The sequence below is a fragment of the Aotus nancymaae genome, unplaced genomic scaffold (assembly GCF_030222135.1).
Source record: "Aotus nancymaae isolate 86718 unplaced genomic scaffold, 86718_ANA_hifiasm-v0.15.2.pri h1tg000017l, whole genome shotgun sequence".
NCBI lineage: Eukaryota > Metazoa > Chordata > Mammalia > Primates > Aotidae > Aotus > Aotus nancymaae.
The window spans coordinates 811,089-833,927 of record NW_026988429.1 but is presented as its reverse complement, the minus strand read 5'-3'; the positions used below and the strand labels follow the sequence as shown (position 1 = coordinate 833,927).

Genomic DNA, 22,839 nt, shown 5'->3' with positions numbered 1-22,839 from the left:
TGGAAAGGCAAAAGACCCAGAATAGCCAACATAACACCGAAGAAGTACCAAGTTGAAGAACTGACACTACCCAACTTCAAGACTTACTATAAAGCTGCTAATATCAAGTGTGATATTGGCAAAAGAACAGACAAATTGATCAGTGGAACAGAATAACTAGCCCATAAATGGACCCACACAAATATAATCAACTGATCTTTGACAAAGAAAGACACAAAGGCAATTTAATGGAGGAAGGATAATATTTTCAGCAAATGGTAATGGAATGACTGGACATTCATATGTTTTAAAAAAAATGAATCCAGGCACAGATGAATCCAGGCCAGGTGCAATGGCTCATGCCTGTAATCCCAGCACTTTGGGAGGCCAAAGTAGGAGTATTCTTTGAGCACAGGAGTTCAAGACCAGCCTGGGCCACATAGAAATTTTGAGACTACTAAAGATTAAAAAAAAAAAAAAAATAGCTGGGTGTGCATGCCTATGATCTCAGCTACTCTGGAGGCTGAGGTGGGAGGATTGCTTGAGCCCAGGAGGTCAAAGCTGAAGGGAGCCATGATCATGCCACTGCACTCCAGTCTGAGTGACAAAGTAAGACTCTGTTTCAAAAAAAGAAAAATCAGACATAGTCCTTACACCTTTCACAAAAATCAACTCAAAGTGGATCTTAAACTTAAATGTATAATGCAAAACTATAAAACTTCTAAAAGATAACATAGAAGAAAATGTAGGTAACCTTAGGTCTGGTGATGAGATACAACCCTAAAAGCACAACTGATGGAAGAAAAAAATGGTAAGCTGGACTCTATTAAAATTAAAACTTCTGCTCTGTGAAAGACATTTAAGAGAATGAAAAGAAAACCCACAGACTAGGAGAAAATATTTGCAAAAGGTATTATCTGATAAAAGACTCGTATCTCAAAATACAAAAGGAACTCTTAAAACTCAACAATAAGGAAACAAATGACCCAATTTAAAAATGAACAAAAGGGCCGGACAAGGTGGCTCACACCTGTAATCCCAGCACTTTGGGAGGCAAAGGCAGGTGGATCATGACGTCAGGAGATCGAGACCATCCTGGCCAACATGGTGAAACCCCATCTCTACTAAAAATATGAAAAAAAATTAGCTGGATGTGGTGGCACATGCCTGTAGTCCCAGCTTCTCAGGAGGCTGAGGCAGCAGAATCGCTTGAACCCAGGAGGTGAAGGTTGCAGTGAGCAAAGATCCCACCACTGCACTTCATCCTAGAGACAGAGTGAGACTCTGTCTCAAAAAAAAAAACAAAAAAACAAAAGATCTGAGTAAACAACTCATCAAAGAAGATATACAGATGGCAAATAAGCATATAAAAAGATTCTAAATGTCATATGTCATTCAGGAATTGAAAATTAAAACAATGAGATCCATTAACACCATTAGAATGGCTATTTTAAAAAAATGACAATACCAAATGCTGATGAGGATGCAAACCTCAATAGGAAGTACTCTTCCATTGTTGGTGGGAATGCAAATGATATAACCACTTTGGAAGACTGTCTGGCAGTTTCTTACAAAGCTAAACATAGTCTTGTTCTGTGAACCAACAATCATATTCCTAGGTATTTACCCAATTGAGTTGAAAATTATGTTCACATAGAAGTCTGCATATGAATGTTTATAGCTGCTGTATTCATTATCACCAAAACTGGAGGCCACCTATTGTCCTTCAATAGGAGAGTGGATGGATGAACAAACTACAGTACATTCATCAGTGGAATATTGTTCAGAGATAAAAAAAGAAATGAGCTATCAAGCTGTGAAAAACATGGAGGAAGCTTAAAGGTATATTGCTAATTGAAAGAGCCAATATGAATAGGCTTCATAATATATGATTCCTGTAAGAGTTAAAGAAAGAGAAAAGAAACACGAAAAGTGGCTCAACAGTCAAAGACAGGTTTATTTTAGAAAATAAACCTGAGAGGGGCTTCTGGCCAATTTTGGTCAGGAGTGCTCTCTCTTACAGACTAAGACTATTTATTTTAGGGTGAGAGAACTTATCACAAGCTTGGAATGTTTCTGTATTGGGGAGAAGTTTATTGTGGGGTTGGAATGTCTCTGGTCGGAGGGGCGGTTATCCTGGGGCTCACATCTCTCTGGCCAGAGGGAAGGTTATCTCAGGGATGATGTGTCTCTGGTCAGGGAGAGGTTTGGAGTGTTTCTGGTCAGAGATGTTATTTGTGGTTTATAGTCATGCTGACTTTAGCCATTAGGCTGATGCCTTTTGGATTTTGGCAGTTTTTGATCAAGGTGAACTTTAGGATGGCAGTGCTTGTCCAACAAGATGGCGATGCTCCTTTTCTGTCAATTCCAACTCTATGATATTTTGGAAAAGGCAAAATTGTAGAGATAGTAAGTAAAAAGGGGTTGGAGGGAGGAAGGGTGGATGAAGATGTGAAACACAGGATATTTAGGGTAGTGAGACTATTCTATATGATATATAATTGTAGATGCATGTCCTTATGTATTTGTCAAAACCCATAGATGTATCTATACAATAGAAGAGTAAACTTTAATGTAAACTATCTAGTTAATAATAATATATCAGTATTGGCTCATTAATTATAACAAATACACCACACTAATGCAAGATGTTAATAATAGGGAAAACTGTAGGGGTGGAGGTGGGGGTAGGGTGGATGTAGGTACATTGAACTCTGTGTACTGTATGCTCAATAATTCTGTAAATCTAAAACTGTTCTAAAAATCTATTAATTATTTGAAAAATTGTTGACCTACTCAAGACAACACTGATGTTAAACGGGTAGCAATGTCCTATCTGAGAACTGAGGGAATTCTAGCTGCCTCTGTGTGCACAGACCTAGGGGGGTGCTTTGCCCATTACCCTGGGTTTCAATAGTAATCAGGCTTATTAGTGGCATTATGAATTAGGGCTCTTGGTAACTTTAGTTCTTGGAAATTTTAGTTTATAAAGCCAGCTTTCAGAAACCCTCAATAACTCACTTTTCTGATAAGTAGACTACTTAGTCCTTGATTGTTGTAAAAAAAATGGCTCTCAGTAGAAATGCACATGACTTTTCCCTAACAACCAAAGAGAGCACTTGGCATTTTGAACTATATCTGTGACCCACAAAGGGACTTTCTCCTGGACTACATGTCATAAGCCATATCCAGTAATCACTGTTCCGGACAAGCAAGAATAGGGGAATGGGAGTTCTGCTCATTCTAACAGAATTCTAATTATAGCACTGAGGGTATTCCCTCCAGCAACTGTTGATTTGGTTCATTAATGGAACTCTATCAAACCTATGCCTTAGGGCAGTGACCCCATCCTGGCATTCCACGTCTTTCAATTTGCTTCTGCAGCCCAATCTGTTTATAACTGACGGATATTATGGAAAAATGCCAATTTCCAGTAACTCTGCCTCCCCTGTCTTTTGTGCTATGCCCACAGAATACCCTCCTATCCACATTGGGCTTCCAGTACCCAGTTACCCTCAAAGAAAAACTGACCAGAAGAGACATCTTTTAGGCCTGCAAAAAGTCCACTGGGGACTGCGGCCAGACAAGCTACAGCAGGAACTGACTGGCCCCGGGAGTGGGGCAAGCAGCCGGGACAGCAGCATGGATCTTATCAGCAGGACTCGTGAGTTCCTTGAGGGGCACATTCTGGGGAACCATCCTGTTAATGTGTCCAGATGGGACCTGGGAGGGCAGAGGGGATTCTCTGGACAATGTGGGTAATATTCCACATGGCTCAACCTAGCCTTTCAGGCCCTCTTTGCTCTGCTTCCATTATTGACCAACCTTCTTCTCATTGACACTTGTAGTCAGACTGAAGTCTTTCTCTGGGGACTTTGAGACCTCCACTCTGATCCGTTCTGTGTTGATTTCATGGTTTAATTCTCAGAATTATTTCCCTCATTTCCAAATTCCAAGGTCCATACAGCCGTCGCCCTAAAAACCAATAAGGGACATACTTGTTTGGCACAAGGTACTGTGCTCAGTTAGCTGAAGTTCTTGTTATATTACCTCCACCCTCTCTCCTAACTGGAGCTTAAAGGTCTGGTACAGAATTGTCTAGTCACCCTGCACTGTAGCTTCAAGACACCTAAGAAGCTTTCCCCCAGTACAACAAAGCCCCTGGGCCTTCCTCTGCTCCTTCAGAAAACAGTTCTGGGCTAATTAAAAATCAGTCTTTTGCTCCTTCCTGTGAAAAGAAAATTGTCAATCTTAAGAGGAGTGAAAAGGACTAGAATCCTTAGAGCACAAATGTGACATTTTATTTTCTAGACCTTACTGATGTTTCTGGGGACATGATTTCACTCTTAGCATATCCCAAACCTGCCTAATAAACAATATTAATTTGGTTTCTACAATATATAGCTCACTGTCTTGAGCATGGAAATGTTGGTTTATTTTACCGTCTAAGCCTTCCAACGAGTATCAGAGGCAATGACTGCATCTTAGTATCCTGGCAGGAGACCTGATGCACCTACTCTTACAGGCCACAGGAGTTACCCCCAACCCTGCAGAGCCCTCTACAAGCCTCCTCATTGGCATTAGGTCAGCCAGGGCCTGTGGCTTTTCCAGAGTAATTGTACCTTTGTAGGATATGGAGTAATAGTAAATCCTTTGGAGGAGTCCAGTGTAAGAGGTGGGCTGTAGTTAAAATATAACACACACACACACACACACACACACACACACAAAATACATGTACATGCATGCACACACACACAGACCTGCTCAGGAGTGGGAACATCAGAGACTAAGAGGAAAGCAAGCCTGCTGGGAAGACTTCTTGCTCCCCATGTTGGTTTTGGATGCCTCACATATATTGACATGGTCTCTGAGATGTTCCCTGTTATCCCACCACCTCCCCCACATTCAGGATTGAGGTTGCCCGAGGAAAGTGGAGTCTGCTGAACCAGAGAAGAAAGCAGTTTAGATTTGGTGCTCTCTGCTCAAAGAGTTTAGAAGAGGTAACATGGAACATCACAGAAGTAGTTACAGCTGGTGGATTTGACATTGCTTTGGTGGTTTCTTGTTCAGTTAAGGGGACACTGACTTTAACTGCAAACCAAAGGAAAAAGAATATAGAATCCTTTGGCATATATATAGTTTTCTCATTCTTTTGCCCAGGCTGGAGTGCAGTGGTGTTATCTCGGCTCACTGCAACCTCCGCCTCCCGGGTTCAGTTGATTCTTGTGCCTCAGCCTCCTAAATAGCTGGAATTACAGGCACACACTACCTTGCCCAGCTAATTTTTGTATTTTTAGTAGAGACAGGGTTTCACCATGTTGGCCAGGCTGGCCTCAAACTCCTGACCTCAAGTGATCTACCTGCCTCAGCCTCCCAAAGTTTTGGGATTACAGGTATGAGCCACCATGTCCGCCCCTTTGGCATATTTGTACCAAATATATTGGTGCATTTCCTTCACCACCTGCTCTTCCTATACTACGTGTGTGTGTGTGTGTTACTAGCTTGTTTCCGATAGGGCTGTGGAGTAGGAAAGGGAGAAAGGGAGAGCCTGAGAACAGGGAATTTTAGGCCATGTCTCTTAAGCTGGAGTAAAGACCCCTTTTAAAGGGAAAATAAAGTCTTGTGGACCTACAAAAATGCATTTGTATATTTGTAGGGCCCCAGGGAGCCACATATTCCAGTTTGAGAAATAATCTAACTAATTAAGGTTTTATTCCATAAAAATATCTTCCAATTGTGAATTATAACCCAAGTTTTGCTATTCTGTCTAATAAAAGAAATGTTTTAAAAATAATCATCAAACTAGAAGCAAAATTTAAAAATTCAAGTAAAACTTTTCTATTCATGAGAATACATTCCAGACCCCAGTTCCAGACACTCTGGTTTAAGGAAGGCACAAAGTCTGATAACAAAGTCATCAACCACAGTGATTCTTCTTTAGCCCATGGGCATTGAGTTGTTTTCTGCCATTCTTCATGTAGTGGAAGTCTCAACCCTTCATTTTCTTGTAAGCAAAATGGGCATTGTATGTATGATACACATATAAACCTTGCTCTTGCCACATCACAGGGATGGTCCCAATGCCTTGCAGAGGGAAAATAAGAGTGCCAGAATCATTTTACCTACCTCATCTGGACAATTGTCTGAATCTCCCACTTCTCTTTGCTGTAGTACAGCTGACCACATATGTTTTTCCTTCCAGACACCTAGGCAGGGGCCCAGCTGATCTGGTTGCATAGTCCAAGCAAGAACTCCCACTTTAGAGGGCAGGGGCATCCTGCAGAGTATGAGGGGCCTGGGCCAGGCAGGGTGGCTAGATGTATCTGGGCCTGAGGGTCAGGCACATTATGCAGATGGAGGATTGAGCAGGGACCCCCCTCCGTTCCTGCTTTACAGAATAATGGCAAAAATCAATAAGACAATATATGTGAAGGGGCCTGGTACCTGTGAAAGCCCCCTGAGAATGATAGTTCAATATCATTTTGTTAACTAAATATATAACATTAATAATCATAAACATAAAGTTGAAACAAAGGTAGCTCACTTTTATTCCTTTCACAGAGACCCATGAGGCTGCCTTTAATATATGCTGCAGGGTTCCTAATCTCCAAGACAGTTTTGAAATATACAAGCCAGCTGCCTGACATGTTAGATGGGAATGGGGTTTGGATGTCTGTATTTTTCTATTAAGTTCCAGTGTACCCGGTTAAAAGATACACATCTTAAAGAAATTTGATGCTTCCTTGAACCACATTTAACATACAGAACCCTGTGAAATCACTGCTCTCACTCCAGTTGAGGCCCAGGTAACTGCTGGTCTTCAGTCCCATAGCAGGTCAGGGGCAGGAAAGAGGCCAGCCCAGGCCTCCTTTCCCTTCTTGTACTGGCTCCATGCCCTACATAGAAAGCAGCCCCTTTTTTCAGAGTTGCCCTCTGGATCATGTCAGAGCCCCTTGGAGAAAACATCTTGCACCAGGAGTTGACAGACCCACAAACAGAGAAGCATAAATTAGTGTGAGATGCGTTGATGGAGGTCTGCGCAGGAAACTATAGGAGGAGAAACAGGAGCACACAGGCCCAGGTGGTGACTGGTGGCAGAGGGGGCAGCACAGGCATCCTGGAGCAGGTGATACCTGTCCTGAGTCTTAAATGATAAGTTAAAAATAGAAAACACAGCTGGGAGAATTAAAGAAAAGGAAATTTATGTATTTCGCTTTTCTAGCTTTATTGAGGTATAACTGACAAAATTATATATATTTAGGTATAAAACATGATTTGATATACATACACATTGTGAGATGATTACCACAGTCAACTTGGTTAACATCTCCATTACCACTCATAGTTATCTTCGTGCATGTATATGGTAAGAACACTTAAGAGCTCTCTAAGCAAATTTCAAGTATGCAATACAGTATTATTAACTATAGTTACCATGCTGTACATTAGATCCCTGGAACATTTTCATCTTTGACCAACATCTCCCTATCTTCCACACCCAACCTCTGATAAACACTTTTCTACCCTCTGTTTCTGTGAGTTCAGCTTTTCCAGATTCAACATGTAAGTGAGAGCATGCAGTAGTTCTGGCTTATTCACTTAGCATCATGCCCTCCATGTTATCACAAATGGCAGAATTTCTCCTCCATGTTGTCACAAATGGCAGAATTTCCTTCTTTTTATGACTGAATAATATTCCATTGTATATATTTATATATGCCACATTTTCTTTATCCCTTCATCCATCAGTGGACATGCAGGTTGTTTCTGTTTTGGCTGTTGTTAATAATGCTGCAGTGAACATGGGCATGCAGATATCTTTTCAAGATACTGATTTGGCTTCCTTTGAATATATACCCAGAGATGAGATTGTTGGATCATATAGTAGTTCTATTCTTTATGTTTTGAGGAACCTCTGTATTATTTTCCATAATGGCTGTGCCAATTTACATTCCCACCAACAGTGCACAAGTATTCCCTTTTCTCAAAGTTCTCACCAACACTTGTTATCTTTTGGGGGTTTTTTTAGCCATTCTAACAGGCATGAGGTGATATCTCACTATGGTTTTAGTTTTAATTTGCATTTCCCTGATGATTAGTGATGGTGAGCATTTTTTCATGTACCCATTGGCCATTTGTATGTTATATCAGTCCATTCTCACACTGCTAACAAAGACATATCCAAGACTGGGTAATTTATAAAGAAAAAGAGGCTTAATGGACTCAACAGTTCCACATGGTTGGGGAAGGCTCACAATCATAGCAGAAGGTGAAGGAGGAGCAAAGACATGTTTTACATGGAGGCAGTCAAGGGAGCATGTGCAAGGGAACTGCTCTTTATAAAACCATCAGATCTCATGAGATTTATTCACTATCATGAGAACAGCATAGGAAAAACCTGCCCTCATGATTCAACATGATTCAGTTACCTCCAACCAGGTCCCTCCCATGATACATGGGGATTATGGGAGCTACAATTCAAGATGAGATTTGGGTGGTGACAGAGCCAAACCATATTATATGTCTTCTTTAGAAAAACATCTATTCAAATCCTTGGCCCTTTTGTTTTTTCTTCTGAGATGGAGTCTTGCTCTGTTGTCCAAACTGGAGTACAGTGGCGTGATCTTAGCTCACTACAATCTCTGCCTCCTAGGTTCAAGCGATTCTTCTGCCTCAGCCTCCTGAGTAGCTGGAATTACAGGCATGTGCCATCACTGCCAGCTAATTTTTGTATTTTTAGTAGAGACAGGGTTTCACCATTTTGGCTGGTCTCGAACTCAGGACCTCATGATCGCCCACCTCAGCCTCCCAAAGTGCCGGGATTACAGGCATGAGCCACTGCACCTGGCCCCTTGGCCCTTTTTTAAAGGGTCTCACTGTGTTACCCAGGCTGGAGTTGAACTCTTGGACTCAAGCTATCCTCTTGCCTCAGCCTCCTGCGGCACTGGGACAACAGGCACATGCCACTGCACCTGGCTTTCTTTGCCCATTTGAAAATAGGATTATTATAGGGTTTTTTTTTGTTTGTTTGTTTGTTTTTTTGCTATTGAGTTGTATGCGTTCCCTATATATTTTGAGTATTAACCCCTTGTCAGATATATGGCTTGCAAATCTTTTCTCCCATTCTATGGGTTGCCTTTTCATTTTGTTGATTGTTTCCTTTGCCATGCAGAAGCCTTTTCATATGATGTTGTTCCTCTCATTTATTTTTGCTTGTGTTACCTACACTTTTGGTGCCATATCAAAAAAAAAATTACTTGCCAAAACCAATGTAAAGGAGGTTTTCCCCTGTTTTCCTTTAGCACTTTTATGTTTTGAGGTCTTACATTTAAGTCTTTAATCCATTTCAAGTTAACTTTTTGTCAGTGGTATAAGATGGAGTCAGTTTTATTCTTCTGCATGTGGATATCTAGTCTTCTCAACACCATTTATTGAAGAGACTAATCTTTTCACTTTTTGTATTCTTACCACCCTTGTCAGATATTAGTTGACCATGTATGTGGCATTTGTTTCTGTGCTTTCTATTATATTCCCTTGGTCTATGTGCCTGTCTTTATGCCAGTACCATATTGTTTAGATTACTATAGCTTTGTAATATAATTTGAAATCAGGAATTACATCTTCTCAATTAATCCTCATACCAGCAGTAAAAGGGAGATATTATCATCCCCATCTTCAGATTGGGAAACTAAGGTTCAAAGAGATGTAGCATAATGCAGATGATAATTGGTGAAAGTGGGAAATAAAAACAGATCTGTTGACTCCAAAGACTGTGCTTGCCCTTTCACTACATTGCTTTCCTTTGTAAGATGTCATTGGTCAGTCACCATGTTGGACCCAGGCTGATAATTATGTCCTTTCAAGTAGCCAAATTGTCTTATGTTGAAAGGGATGGAGAAATAATAGCCATAGCAGTTGGTTCATTTATTCTTTCTCTTGTTCCTTACCACATCTTCCCCCAATGTGAATATATTAATAATTTAGGAAGTCAGTACTTAGCAGCCAATCAATTTTGACTCAAGCAGAACACATATGATGAATAGAATCGTCAAGCTGTGGTGAAAGTCAGTAGGAGCCAGGGTTTCTAGCCTGGGGTGGTTGGCAGGGGATGTGTTTTCTGGTTGTGAGAACCTCTTGAGAGGCCATTAGGAGAAAGAGGATTAGAAGCAGCTTTAGAAATATGATTGCACTTCCACTTTTCTAGGCTGTTAATAAGAACTGGAGCCAAGATTTAAGAGAAACAAGGTCAGCCAAGCCCAACTGGAGTGTGTAGACCCTGGAATTTCAGTATTCTCATCTGGCGAGTGAAAGATTGTTGTAGGGTGGCCAATTGTCTCAATCTGCCCAGGACTGAGATGTGTCCCAGAATGAGAGAGGCAGGATTTTCAGTGCTAAAACCAGGTCAGTCCTAGGCAAACTGCATGGTTGTTCATGCCAAATTGCTATGAGTTGTTAAATGAGAGATAAATAGATATTAGATACTTTGCATGGTTCATGGTGCATGGTGGGCACTTAACATCTAGTTGGTTCACTTTATACACATTAACCCAATTTAAGAGCACAGCGTCAAATCTTTTTCCTCTACAAGTGGGCATTTGTTTGGTTTGGCTGCCCTCATTGGTACTGAGAAGCTTATGAGATCCTTCTGATGGGAGGAGTGTGAAAAATATTCAAGCCTTCATCTACTTGCCAGATATTAAGCAACCCTGGGGTCACCAAAAGATCAGAGTTACCCCAAGGTGAGAAGTAAAGGAGAGAAAGGCTTTCTATTAAGACACTAGAACCTCACAAGGTTCCGAGGCCTTAGGACCAAAGACATGTTTCATATTATCTGTATTTCTGATAAGGAAGGAACAAGGGTTAGAATAGAAAATAAGTTTCTCTCTAAAACATCTCCTGCACTAAGGAGTTCCTGAGGCAGGCTACATTTCAAACATAGGAGCAAAGACAATTGGCTTATTTTTTATTTTTTTGAGACAAAGTCTTGCTCCATCTCCCAGGCTGGAGTGCAGTGGCATGATCTTGGCTCACTGCAACCTCCGTTTCTGGGTTCAAGTGATACTCCTGCCTTAGCCTCCCAAGTAGCTGGGATTATAGACACCCGCCACCACACCCAGCTAATTTTTTTTTTTTTTTGGGGGTATTTTTAGTAGAGACAGGGTTTCACCATGTTGGCCAGGCTGGTTTCAAACTCCTGACCTCAAGTGATCCACCCACCGTGGCCTCCCAAAGTGCTAGTATTACAGGCGTGAGCTACTGTGCCTGGCTTTCAATTGGCTTTCTCTTTTAGGGTTTGCAACTTTAAAATAGGCGTGGCTTCCTCACCTTTGTCTACTTAATTTGGATCTTGAAGAGAGTGGTGAAGAGGGAGAAATGAGAAAAGAGGAAAGGAGGAAGAAAAGGAGAAAGGATAATGCTCATTCTAGACCTTTTATGCTCCCCTACAACCTCAGGGCTGGGGGAGGAAGACAAATTAAAATTACCCACAAGGAAGCCTGTATTTATCCCTCTCTCTTCTTGCCCTTTAACACCTTAAAACCAAGATCTCCCCGAATTATCAGCATATACTGCATTCCCTCCCTAGCCATGAGGGTTGTTCTCCTAAAAAACAAAAACAAAACATAAGCAAAAAGCCCTATCAGGAGAGGATCTTGAGTTAGTGACCTTAAGACCTTAAGGGGAAATGGATTGAGAGCCTGAATTTGCAAGTGAACCAATGAAAATCCCAATGCAAAGTTTTTATAACCTTATTCCATAACAGTTAATTAAAATAGACTCCAGCCTCCTCACCACATTCTAGAGGAAGCCCACGCCTTTGCTTAAATGTCTGTGAATTTCCAGAGGCTTCTAGTCTCAGCGTTGCTCTGGTTCCAGGTCCCTGCCTGGTGGACTAGGTCTCACTGTGCTTCACCTTCAGTATCTGTTCTCTGCTTTCACCTCCAGGACAGCCCAGGCATGGAATTCTGTCCTTCTGTGGTTTCCTCAAAATTGGTCATTTAAGGCATATATGTGAGCAGGAGGCTTTGTTGAAGGTTCAGAACCATGGTGGGGGTTTAGTTTGCAGAGATACTCAATTTTTTTTTTTTTTTTTGAGAAGGAGTCTCCCTCCCTCTGTTGCCCAGGCTGGAGTGCAGTGGTGTTGTAGTATTGGGATGCGAGATTAAAATAATTCACCAAGACAAAAGTATGCCAAATTGCAGGGTCTTTATTGCCGGCGACCGCGGAGGACTCACGTCTCTCAAACCCGCGGCCCCGAGGGGGGAGTGTCAAGGCTTTTTATACCCGAAAGACCACCTTGGGAGTGGGGTTGAGGAATGGGGAGGGGGATCAACGGGCTCCAGACATTCCGAGGGCTGGTGGATTCTGTAAATCATCTCCTGGGCAGGGATGGGGGTGGGGGCTTCCGGACATTCCGAGGGCTCGGGGGCTTATTGTCACTTAAATTGCTACATAAATGATTCACAAAAGTCAAGACAAACATTAGTTTACATATTGGGTACCGACAAAAGTCAAGATAAACGTTAGTTTACATATGGTTTGGGTACCGGTGGAAATTACAGATCTTAGTTCACAGGGGCCAAGATGAGATTAGCTTGGGCTGCGCATTCCGATAAGCAAAGGCCGGCAATTCTATCAGTTACTGATGAGAAAGGTAAACAACAGCAAAGGCCAGCAATTCTGTCAGTTACTGATGAGAAAGGTAAACAACTTCACCTGGTGGACATTATCCAGAGCAGACTAGCAGTCTTATTTACAGAAACCAAGTCAGCAGTTATTGCAAGGAGAATGGGGCAGTTATTACAACTCATTTTTGGAGATTCATCTTTGTTATATAAAATGGCATTGCTCAGGTTCTGGCTCCAGGCCAGCTATAGCACAGTGTGATCTGTGCTCACTGCAACCTCCACTCCCGGGTTCAAGTGATTCTCCTGCCTCAGCCTCCCAAGTAGCTGGGACTACAGGCTCCCATCACCACCCCCAGCTAATTTTTGTACTTTTAGTAGAGGTGGGGTTTCACCATGTTGGCCAGGCTGGTCTTGGACTCCTGACCTCAAATGATCCACCCACCTCGGCTTCCAAAGTGCTGGAATTACAGGCATGAGCCACCGCACCCAGCCAAGATATTCCATTTTTAAAATGCGATATTAGAAAATTTAAGAAATAGAGAGGAGAGAGATCCAAGATGGCCGATGACTAGCAGCTCGGGCACGTACCTCCCAGTGAAAGCACAAAGAACGAGAGGACGCCACACTTTCAGACGAATATTTACTGCTCACGGACCAGGAGATTCCCAGTGGAGGAGCCCCACGGGTCGCCAGGGCGACTCTTGTGGCTGGCGTGGCGGTTTTGCTGGCGCCTTAGCACGCCAGTTCTAGGTGCAGAGTCCGGAGATTCCCGGGCAGAAAAGCACCATCAATCTTAACACAGCTGTTTTGGCCGGCTTAGTGGATTGCTCAGATTTCGGCGCTGGGAATCAACAAGTTGGACGTCAGAGACCTAGTTAGAAAGTCGGCAATTACAAAGACGACAGACGGATAAATATATAATGAAGGGAAGAAACCAGCGTAAAAAGGTAGAGAACACTCAAAATCAGAATGCCTCTCCCTCTACAGGGGATTGCAATTCCTCATCAGTAACGGAACAAGGCTTAATAGATTATACGTGTGTTCCAATAACAGAAGCAGGTTTCAAAACGTGGGTGATAAGAAACTTCTGTGAATTAAAAGAACTTGTTCTAACCCAATGCAAAGAAACTAAGAACCTTGAAAAAAGGTTTGACGAAATGTTAACGAGAATGGACAAGATAGAGAAGAATATAAGTGAATTGATGGAGCTGAAAAACACAACACGAGACCTTCGCGAAGCATGCACAAGTCTAAACAGTCGAATTGATCAAGCAGAAGAAAGGATATCAGAAGTCGAGGACCAGCTCAGTGAAATGAAACGAGAAGACAAGAATGGAGAAAAAAGGATGAAAAGGAATGAGCAAAGTCTCCAGGAAATATGGGACTATGTGAAAAGACCTAATCTACGTTTGATAGGTGTACCTGAATGTGATGAAGAGAATGAATCCAAGTTGGAAAATACTCTTCAGGATATCATTCAGGAAAACTTTCCCAACCTGGCAAGGCAGGGTAATATTCAACTCCAGGGAATACAGAGAACACCACAGAGATATTCTTCAAGAAGACCAACCCCAAGGCACATAATTGCCAGATTTATTAGGGTTGAAATGAAGGAGAAAATACTAAGGGCAGCCAGAGAGAAAGGTCAGGTTACCCATAAAGGGAAATCTATCAGACTTACAGCAGAACTCTCAGCAGAAACCCTACAAGCCAGAAAAGAGTGGGGACCAATATTTAACATCCTTAAAGAAAAGAACTTTCAACCCAGAATTTCCTATCCAGCCAAACTAAGCTTTATAATCGAAGGAAAAATTAAATCTTTTGCGAACAAACAAGTACTTAGAGAGTTCACCACCACCAGGCCTGCTTTACAAGAGCTTCTGAAAGAAGCACTATACATATAAAGGAACAACCAATATCAGCCTTTCCAAAAATATATCAAAAAGAAAAGAACATTAACATAATGAAAAATTTACATCAACTAATGGGCAAAACAGCCAGCTAGCATCAAACGCCAGTATTAAATTTATATATATTTTACTTGGATAAAAAGCCAAAACCCGTCGGTATGCTGCATCCAGACCCATCTTACATGCAACAATACACAAAGACTCAGAGAGAAGGAGGAAGATTTACCAACCAAACAGAGAGTAAAAATAAACTAATAAACAAAAAGCAGGAGATGCAATTCTCGCCTCTGATAAAGTAGACTTTAAAGCAATAAAGATCAAAAGAGGCAAAGAAGGATATTACATAATGGTAAAAGGATCAATGTAACAAGAAGAGCTAATGATTCTATAGATCAACGAGATAGAAAATTAACAAGGATATTCAGGACTTGAACTCAGACCCGGAACAAGTAAACTTAATAAACATTTATAGAACTCTCCACTTCAAATACACAAAACATACATTACCACCTCACACCTATTCCAAAAGTGACTATATAATTGGAAGTAAATCACTCCTCAGTAATCTCATAGCATTTCATAGGTTTAAATGAAATATTGGTTGGCTGTTTGTTTGTTATCTTCTTCCCTTATTCCTTCCTGATTACATCATTAAGTATAATTATCAGTATAAAAGAGGTTTTTAATACCCATTACTAAATTGCATTCTAGCCTGGGCAAGAAAGCAATACTCCCATTCTCTCTCCCTCTTTCTTTTCCTTTTTCCTCCTCCCCATTCTCTCTCTCTCTCTTCCTTTTTCCTCCTCCCCATTCTCTCTCTTTCTCTTTTTTCTTCCTCCTTTTCTTTATTAAAAAAAAAAAAAAACCATCAGATCTTGTGAGACTTATTCACAAAAAAAAAAAAGAAAATTTAAGAAATAAAATTAAAATGAGATATTAGATATGTCTGTTCTTAAAAATCCTCTGGCCACTGAAGATTTCCCTTTGGGCACCTTCCTCTGCAGTTTCAGCTTCCTACCATATTTTTGGCAACTCCCATCCCCCTGTCACTGCCCTCCTGAGTCTCCTCACATCTCCTTGCTTCTCAGTTTCTGAGCCCTTTCTCCTCAACACCCCCTCTCCAACACACATGCACTCACTCCACTCACTTTACCTATCCCATGATTTACCTCGTTCTCACTCACCTTAGCTCAGGGCCCATTTTCACACAACTAGACACATAATGTGTTGAAATAAACACAGAGACCATCTCTCAGTCTAGCCCTTTTGCAGTATAAAAGAACTGAAAGAGGGCCAGGCATGGTGGCTCACTCCTGTAATCCCAGCACTTTGGGATGCCAAGGCGGGCGGATCACTTGAGGCCAGGAGTTTGAGACCAGCCTGGCCAACATGGCAAAACCCAGTTTCTATTAAAAATACAAAAAGTAGCCAGGTGTGGTGGCACACACCTGTAATCCCAGCTACTCAGGAGGCTGAGTCACGAGAATCGCTTGAACCCCAGAGGTGGAGGTTGCAGTGAGCTGAAATTGTGCCACAGCCCTCCAGCTGGGCAACAGAGCAAGACTCTGTCTCAAAAAAAAAAACGAAAAAAATCTGAAAGAGGGCTTGAAGTTTTCTTCTCTCCTTTCTCCCTCCCTACTGGCCTCTGTCAGATGAAAGAAGCAGGATCAAGATTCAACTTCCTACTGATGTAATTAGGCTCCATCTCCCTCTTGGCTTGGAAGGAAAAATGACAACTTCTCCATTATACTGCATTTATATCTACTAAAACAGAACAATAAGGACAACATGTGAATTGAAGGCTCTTGGTGACATTTTTAAATCTTAAATCATGAGTAATAATTAATTGCCTTTTGCCCTTTGGGCTCTCCAGAAACATCTGACTCTCCTCCCTGGAGCTCCAATGAGATAGGTATCATTGTTCTCTTTTTGCTGTTGGGTCTTATAAATGCTTGAGGCCTTTCTGATTTCACACTGAAGTTGTTGCCCTTCCCAGGCCCGGGGGTGCAGAGTGGCATGGGGAACTTAGAGGGGAAAGACTGAGGGATCTCTTATCTGAATTTCGCAGCTAGCCTTGACTGAGTCACCCCCAGCCCCCAATACACTTAGACCTTCTCCAGACTTGTCTGCATCCACAAGCACTTTCAGGGGACCGGACATGTATGTGCCAGACTGTGCCAGCCCCTCTTACCCAGCTGAGCTTCCTCCCTTATCCAAGGCCACAGCGTATTTCCTTGACCTCTCTTTCTTTGGGCCTGCCCTGCCTTTGTTTACTCCCTCATTTTACTTTTCACACAAGTAGACTTAATCTAAGTATTCTTATGACAGTGACTCAACATTCTTTCATTGCTTTTACACTTATGGTTTTCAAGAAAGTACTCAGAAGAAAATCTCTACACTCTAGAATTTCATACAAAGGGGACTCATGATTAAGAAGGTAATTTTATCACATGCCAGAAACCTATTTGAGTTGGCTTGGGGAAGGAGAGAGAGCATGGGGAGAGATTGTTTATATTACAAGACCAAAGGAGTTTCTCACAGTCCCAAAGCAAAACGAAGAGCCCAGCTCAAGTGGGTAGATGCAACACACTCCCAGTCCCCTCCCTGGGTGTGCACAGCCCTTTCCCGCAGCTTGGCCTCTAGGATGCTTCCTCTCTTGGCCGCCCAGCCCTTTCTGCCTCCTCCATTTACCAGCTCTGACTCCCAGAAACCATCAGGAAAGGCCCAACTAACTCAGAGACCCAATTCAAAATTTACAGGCTTGGGTCAGGTATCCAGTGAACCATTCTTGTTCCAACTCATTGTGGCCAGGAGCACAGGTCACATGTTGCACAAACACGGCTGCCCAAGGTCATCCTTATGGGAGTCTCCACATGGGCTGGGTAGACATCCCAAAGCCACCCACCCCAGGAGGGATTTCTGTGAACACAGCAAGTCAGCAGATTCTCTCCTCTTCCTCTCCTGGAGGACACACTTGGAGTTTATATACAGCCTTCTAAAAAAAGAACATTATTGCCCATGAAACTAGGACTCAGGGCCTCCAAGACCTCTGGGCTCCCGGTCGGCCGGCACGTCTGCCGTCTGCCGGGGACTCTTGGCCAGCAAGAGGGTTCCAACCTGAATAGGGGAGTGCACTGGAAGAAAAGAGAGAAAGCATAGAGAGGTCCGGAGGGTCAAGTAAGCTTTTGCTTAAGTGACAAATTTATTTTTGCACACAGTTAGTATGTATATCTTTGTCCTAATTCGTTTGCAGGAACAGACACCAATATCTCATACATCAAAGGGAACAGAAAGTCCTGGGATACAAGCTTAGGCAGCAGATAACACAATAGTAAAATCAGGTACATAATCCGATACAATCAAGTCGTCCAGATGGGTCTCATTATCAGGTTGGGGAAAGCTAAAGTTAAAAAGTTAACTATCTATGCAAGGCACCAGAGAGGCAGTAAGCCTGTTAGCTGTGCAAACAGCAGTGAAGGCTAAAGTTAAAAAGTTAACTATCTATGCAGGGCACCAGAGAGGCAGTAAGCCTGTTAACTGTGCAAACAGCAGTCACAAGAACAAGCACAGGACCCAGCAAATGGGTAGACAAAGTCAGAAAAAGCAGAAACAGAAAATAAACACAATGTCTTCTCAGACCACATAGGTATCATCTTATCGTCTAGCAAAGTTGCTTTTAGATATCCTTTGATCTCAGTTTAACTTTCCCCGATCTCGACTGCCTCCAACGAGAAACTGTGTCCAGGCTCAAGCTCACCATATGGCGAGGCCCAATTCTGAGGGGCCTCACATGGGAGCGATCCCCACAAAGACCCACTTCACACAGTTGGCAAGAATGGCTTTGGCTCCCTTAGGTTCTCTCTCCCACTCTCCAATACTCAGTGGCCTTGAGTTGCCTGAATCCCCCTATCTCTGCCCACTCTGCTTTATCCCCAGATTCATTTCCTTTTTCTTGGCTCCTCTCTTGCTGAGGCCAGTCTCAGCGAATACACTCCTGAGTGTCAAGCAGTCAAATCCATTCACCCGGCAAATATGCATTGAGTGTGCATGCTGCGTGGACCCATGTCGGGGGCCAGCAGTGCGAGGTGAACAAGCTTCACAAAGCTGATCATCCAGCCATCCATCAATGAGAGAGGGAATGTCTGAAAGGACTTGCCCAGAGCTGAGGACCCCAGGATCATGTCCTGATGTTGACTTCCAGATGGCCATAATGGCTCCTGGATCTTTACTAAGAGTTGAAGTCCACACTGCTTGCTAGTTTGCAGACCACTAGATCATTTTGTGCTAAGTCAGTCCTCACCCAGTAAAAGCATGATTCTATGTGTGGCTTTAATGTGCCTCCTTAAGTGGTCCCTGCAAAGGTTATATTTCTCCCAGCAATTGCTGTTAGAATCCATTCCTATAGTTGGGCTGGTGCTATGTGACTCTCGCTGTTAGCTATAGAACAGAGGGGCTATTACCTGTGGCATTTCTCATTATGTGGATTAACTTCTGATGTGCTGCACACATCTGGGATCTGCAGGGCATTAGAAAAACCCTGACCCAGTAGCCCAGCATGTGGTGAGCTAAACCTTCTGTGGGCAGGAGGGAGGGGCAGAGACAGTGTAGGGGCCTGGGATGGAGGGGCAGGGGTAGCATGGGAGGAGCATAGAGTCTAGAAGCTGAGAAGGATTCTGCCCTTGGAATGTTTAGAGGGAACGGGCTGGTGACTTGTAGTAATGGAGGAGGCGTCTCACCTGCTGGCATCAGCAATAATAGCAATATTACCTATTGAGTGATTGGTGTACATGAGTGCTGTTCCAGCCAGTCACATTACATATATTATCTTATTGAATCCTCACCACAGTCCAGTGAGGTGGGCATGATTATTCCCACTTCATAGATGAGGAAACTAAGGCTCAGTAGGAGTTTGATGCCTTGCCAGGGTCCTACTGCTAGTAATGGCAGAGTTCAGAGTTGTGCCAAGGTCTGGGCTGTTAAAGCACCACATGAATAAAGAGGATCTTTTTTGGCATCCTTGGCCATCTTTTTTGGGGTGTTGAGGCCACCCACAAGGCCTGACTTGGTGTGGCCTGCTGTGGCCACTCAGAAGGAACTGGATCAACCTCAGCCACAGTGCAGTGCAAGCTGCAGAACCTGGGATCCTCAGGCAGGGCCTAGCGTCCTCTGCTTCTGTTTTCTCAGCTTTAAAATGGGCATACTTGTGGCCAAGTGTGGTGGCTTACACCTGTAATCCCAACACTATGGGAGGCTTAGGCGGGAGGATTGTTTGAGCACAGGAGTTCGAAACCAGCCTTATGACATATAGCGAGACCTTGTCTCTAAAAATAAAAAAAATATGCCAGGCATGGTGGCTCATGCCTGAAATCCTAGTACTTTGGGAGGCTGAGGTGGGTGGATCACAAGGTCAGGAGTTCAAGACCAGGCTGGCCAAGATGGTGAAACCCCATCTCTACTAAAAATACAAAAATTAGCCAAGCGTGGTGGTGGTGGGTGCCTGTAATCCCAGCTACTCAGGAGGCTGAGGCAGGGAATTGCTTGAACCCAGGAGGTAGAGGTTGCAGTGAGCCAAGATCATGCCACTGCACTCCAGCCTGGGCATAGGAGCAGGACTCCATCTCAAAAAAATTAATAAAATAAAATAAAATAAAATGGGCATAGTTGATTTTCGAGCCTCTGGTCTGAAAATGTCACCAGTGGATCTAGCCACAGTGTGGCAGTGTAGGGGGAGGATGTCAGATGACCGCTCTCCTCCAGGCTCTGCTAACCTGTGTTGGGGCCTAGGGAGCCTTCTGTGGGGTAACCTGGGTCTTGGTTTTCTCATCCGTGAAATGAAGGGTTTGGACTTGACTATCACTAAGCTCCCTCCCAGCTTTAAGACTTAGTGAATTCAGGGTTTGTAACTCCCTGGAGCAACCGCCACTCAGTGACCTCTAATCAACCTTGGCACATTCTAAGTACTCAGTAAGCACTTGTTGAACCAAACCCAGGAGATTAGGAGTTTCTCAGAAGAACAAAATAATTCCCTAGTGGAGTTCACCACACACCACACACCACACACCCTAAAGTGACCAGCTCCCACTGTCTGTGGGCTCTCAGAAAACACCTGTCGAGTGGTAACACTTGGCACTTTGCCTTAGAGGTGGAGGAACAGGAAGAGGATCAGGAGTTTGGTTTTAAAGTTGGGGAGGAGTGAAACCAGCTACATGGCATTATTAAAGCACTGCTTGGTCAATGTGAGACCCCATGGCAAACACTCCCCTCCAGCAACCCCACTCTGCCCTTCTCCCTGTCTCTGTATGGTGGAAGCATACAGACAATTTAGCAGGGGGTGGGGCCAGGCAGCCCCAGGGAAGAGTGAGAGGCTCTGCCCTGCAGTCTTGGAAGGGGCCTGCTAGAACCTACAGCTTGAAAGCTCATGAAATGAAGTTCCTCCACCCAACTCATAAGGGGCATGCAGGGCTGTGTGGTGGAGAGGGAGGGCCCTGCCAGGTTTCTTTCTAGTCAGCTCACCTGCCGCCAAGGCTAGTAAGGAGGCCTTAGGGAGTTTCATGGCAAAACCTACCCCTGCCTTTGTAAAGGGGCCTGCAGAGAGAAGCCTGGACTCTCCTAGAGCCCCCAGGCACATGGGAAGCAATCATGGGGAAGGGGGTAAAGGGGCAGTTTTGCCATTCCTCTCACAGGTCCTCAGCTGCCACCACCCCTGCTGCTGTGGAGACCCGGCTTCCTGCTTGAGCCTCTGCTGCAGCCACTGAGCCTTTTTCTCTCCAGTGCACCTGAGATTTCTCTCTCACTCTCTCACTTCTCTCTCTCTCTCTCTCTCTGGAACCTTTAATTAACTCTCAGTAGTTTTTCTCTCTCAAACAATTTTGCATAATATTTCTCACACTTACATGTACTACATCTATATTTTCTCTACATATAGCTGCTCTCTCCACCTCCACACATTCCTTTTCTCTCTCTCTTTTTCTCCCCCAAACCCCCCTTCTTCTCTCCCTACGCTCCCCTGGTGCTTAACTAGAAACAAAAGTGAGTTTGTTGTGTGAAGAAGAGGACCTGTGGAAGGAGCAGCCAGGGAGGCGGCAGCGGAAGCAGGCTGGGGCCAGAGGCAGCACTGACAGCCAGGGACCCCAGCACTCAGCTATTCCAGGGAGCAGGTAATGCCCTAGGCAGAGCTGGTTCATATCCTGCTCTTTGCCTGTCTCCTCTCTCCAGGACCCGTCCATTTATTTGCCTTCTTGCCTGGCCTTGAAGGGGAAAGGGGATTCCAGACTTATGGAATGGCAGGCACAGGGGCCCAGGAAGTGGCATGCCCTCCTCTTCAGATAACTGTGTGTGGTCTGCTGTGGCTGGGGTTGGGGTGGCTGTGTGAGGGACATGCTAGAACCTAGAAAGGCAGGTTGGGGCTAGATTACAAAGGATGGTTTGAGCCATGTCACTCACCTCTAGGCCTAGGCAATAAAGAGACATTGAAAGTTTTTCAACTGGTGAATAACGTAATCAAATCTACATTTTATTTTCTTTTTTATCCTTCAAGATGCATCAAAACTACATTTTAAAAGAGTAGTTACTGATTTCTGATCCCAGGGAGAATTGGTATGGCCCCTCAGAATCAAGCATTCACAGTTTTCTCTATTTGAAGAAAAAAATAAGGTTATTTTCTCAATTGTTGGTTTTTCTTCTATAAAATTTATTTAAATACTTGGTGTCTGCTAGCAAGTGCCAGCAATCGGTAAGACAATAGAAAGGATGTAGGTTAAAAGCAATAGGCTGGGCCCAGTGTTTCATACCTTTAATCCTGGCACTTTAGGAGGCTAAGGCCAGTGGATTTCTTGAGCTTAGGAGTTTGAGACCAGCCTGGGCAACATGGTAAAACCTCGACTTTACAGAAAATACAAAAATTAGCCAGGCGTGGAGGCATGAGCTAGTATTCCGAGCTACTCCAGAGGCCGAAGTGGGAGGATCACTTGAACCCAGGTGGTGGAGGTTGCAGAGAGCCAGGATCGTGCCACTGCACTCCAGCCTAAACAAAAGAGTGACACTCTGTCTAAAAAAAAAAAAAGTAATAGAAAAATTTAGAAATTAAAAATTCATGTAAATAAATGAATTCATTTAATCTGAGCTCTGTACAGATAAATTAATAATGTGTTCTGCTAGTGAAATGATTTCTAACTCATGTGTACAATATTTTATGGTGCTATTCAAAGAGCACATGACAATATTTTATGGTGCTATTCAAAGAGCCCATCACATGAACATGTTTGAAATGTTTTAAAAGCAAACTCTACTGCTCCATAGGAAATGGAGTTAATTGGGACAAC

The 22,839-nt window shown here is 43.3% G+C and overlaps 1 protein-coding gene across 7 annotated transcripts in view; it reads left to right on the top strand.

The window, feature by feature from the left end:
* SLC4A5 (solute carrier family 4 member 5) overlaps positions 1-22,839 on the top strand; it is a 152,121-nt gene that overhangs the window by 52,684 nt on the left and 76,598 nt on the right. For all 7 annotated transcript variants that reach the window (XM_064377832.1, XM_064377831.1, XM_064377834.1 and 4 more), the window contains one exon: positions 3,452-3,643. In XM_064377832.1, the coding sequence (XP_064233902.1) occupies positions 3,452-3,643 (192 nt within the window). The remainder of the gene's footprint in view (positions 1-3,451; positions 3,644-22,839) is intronic.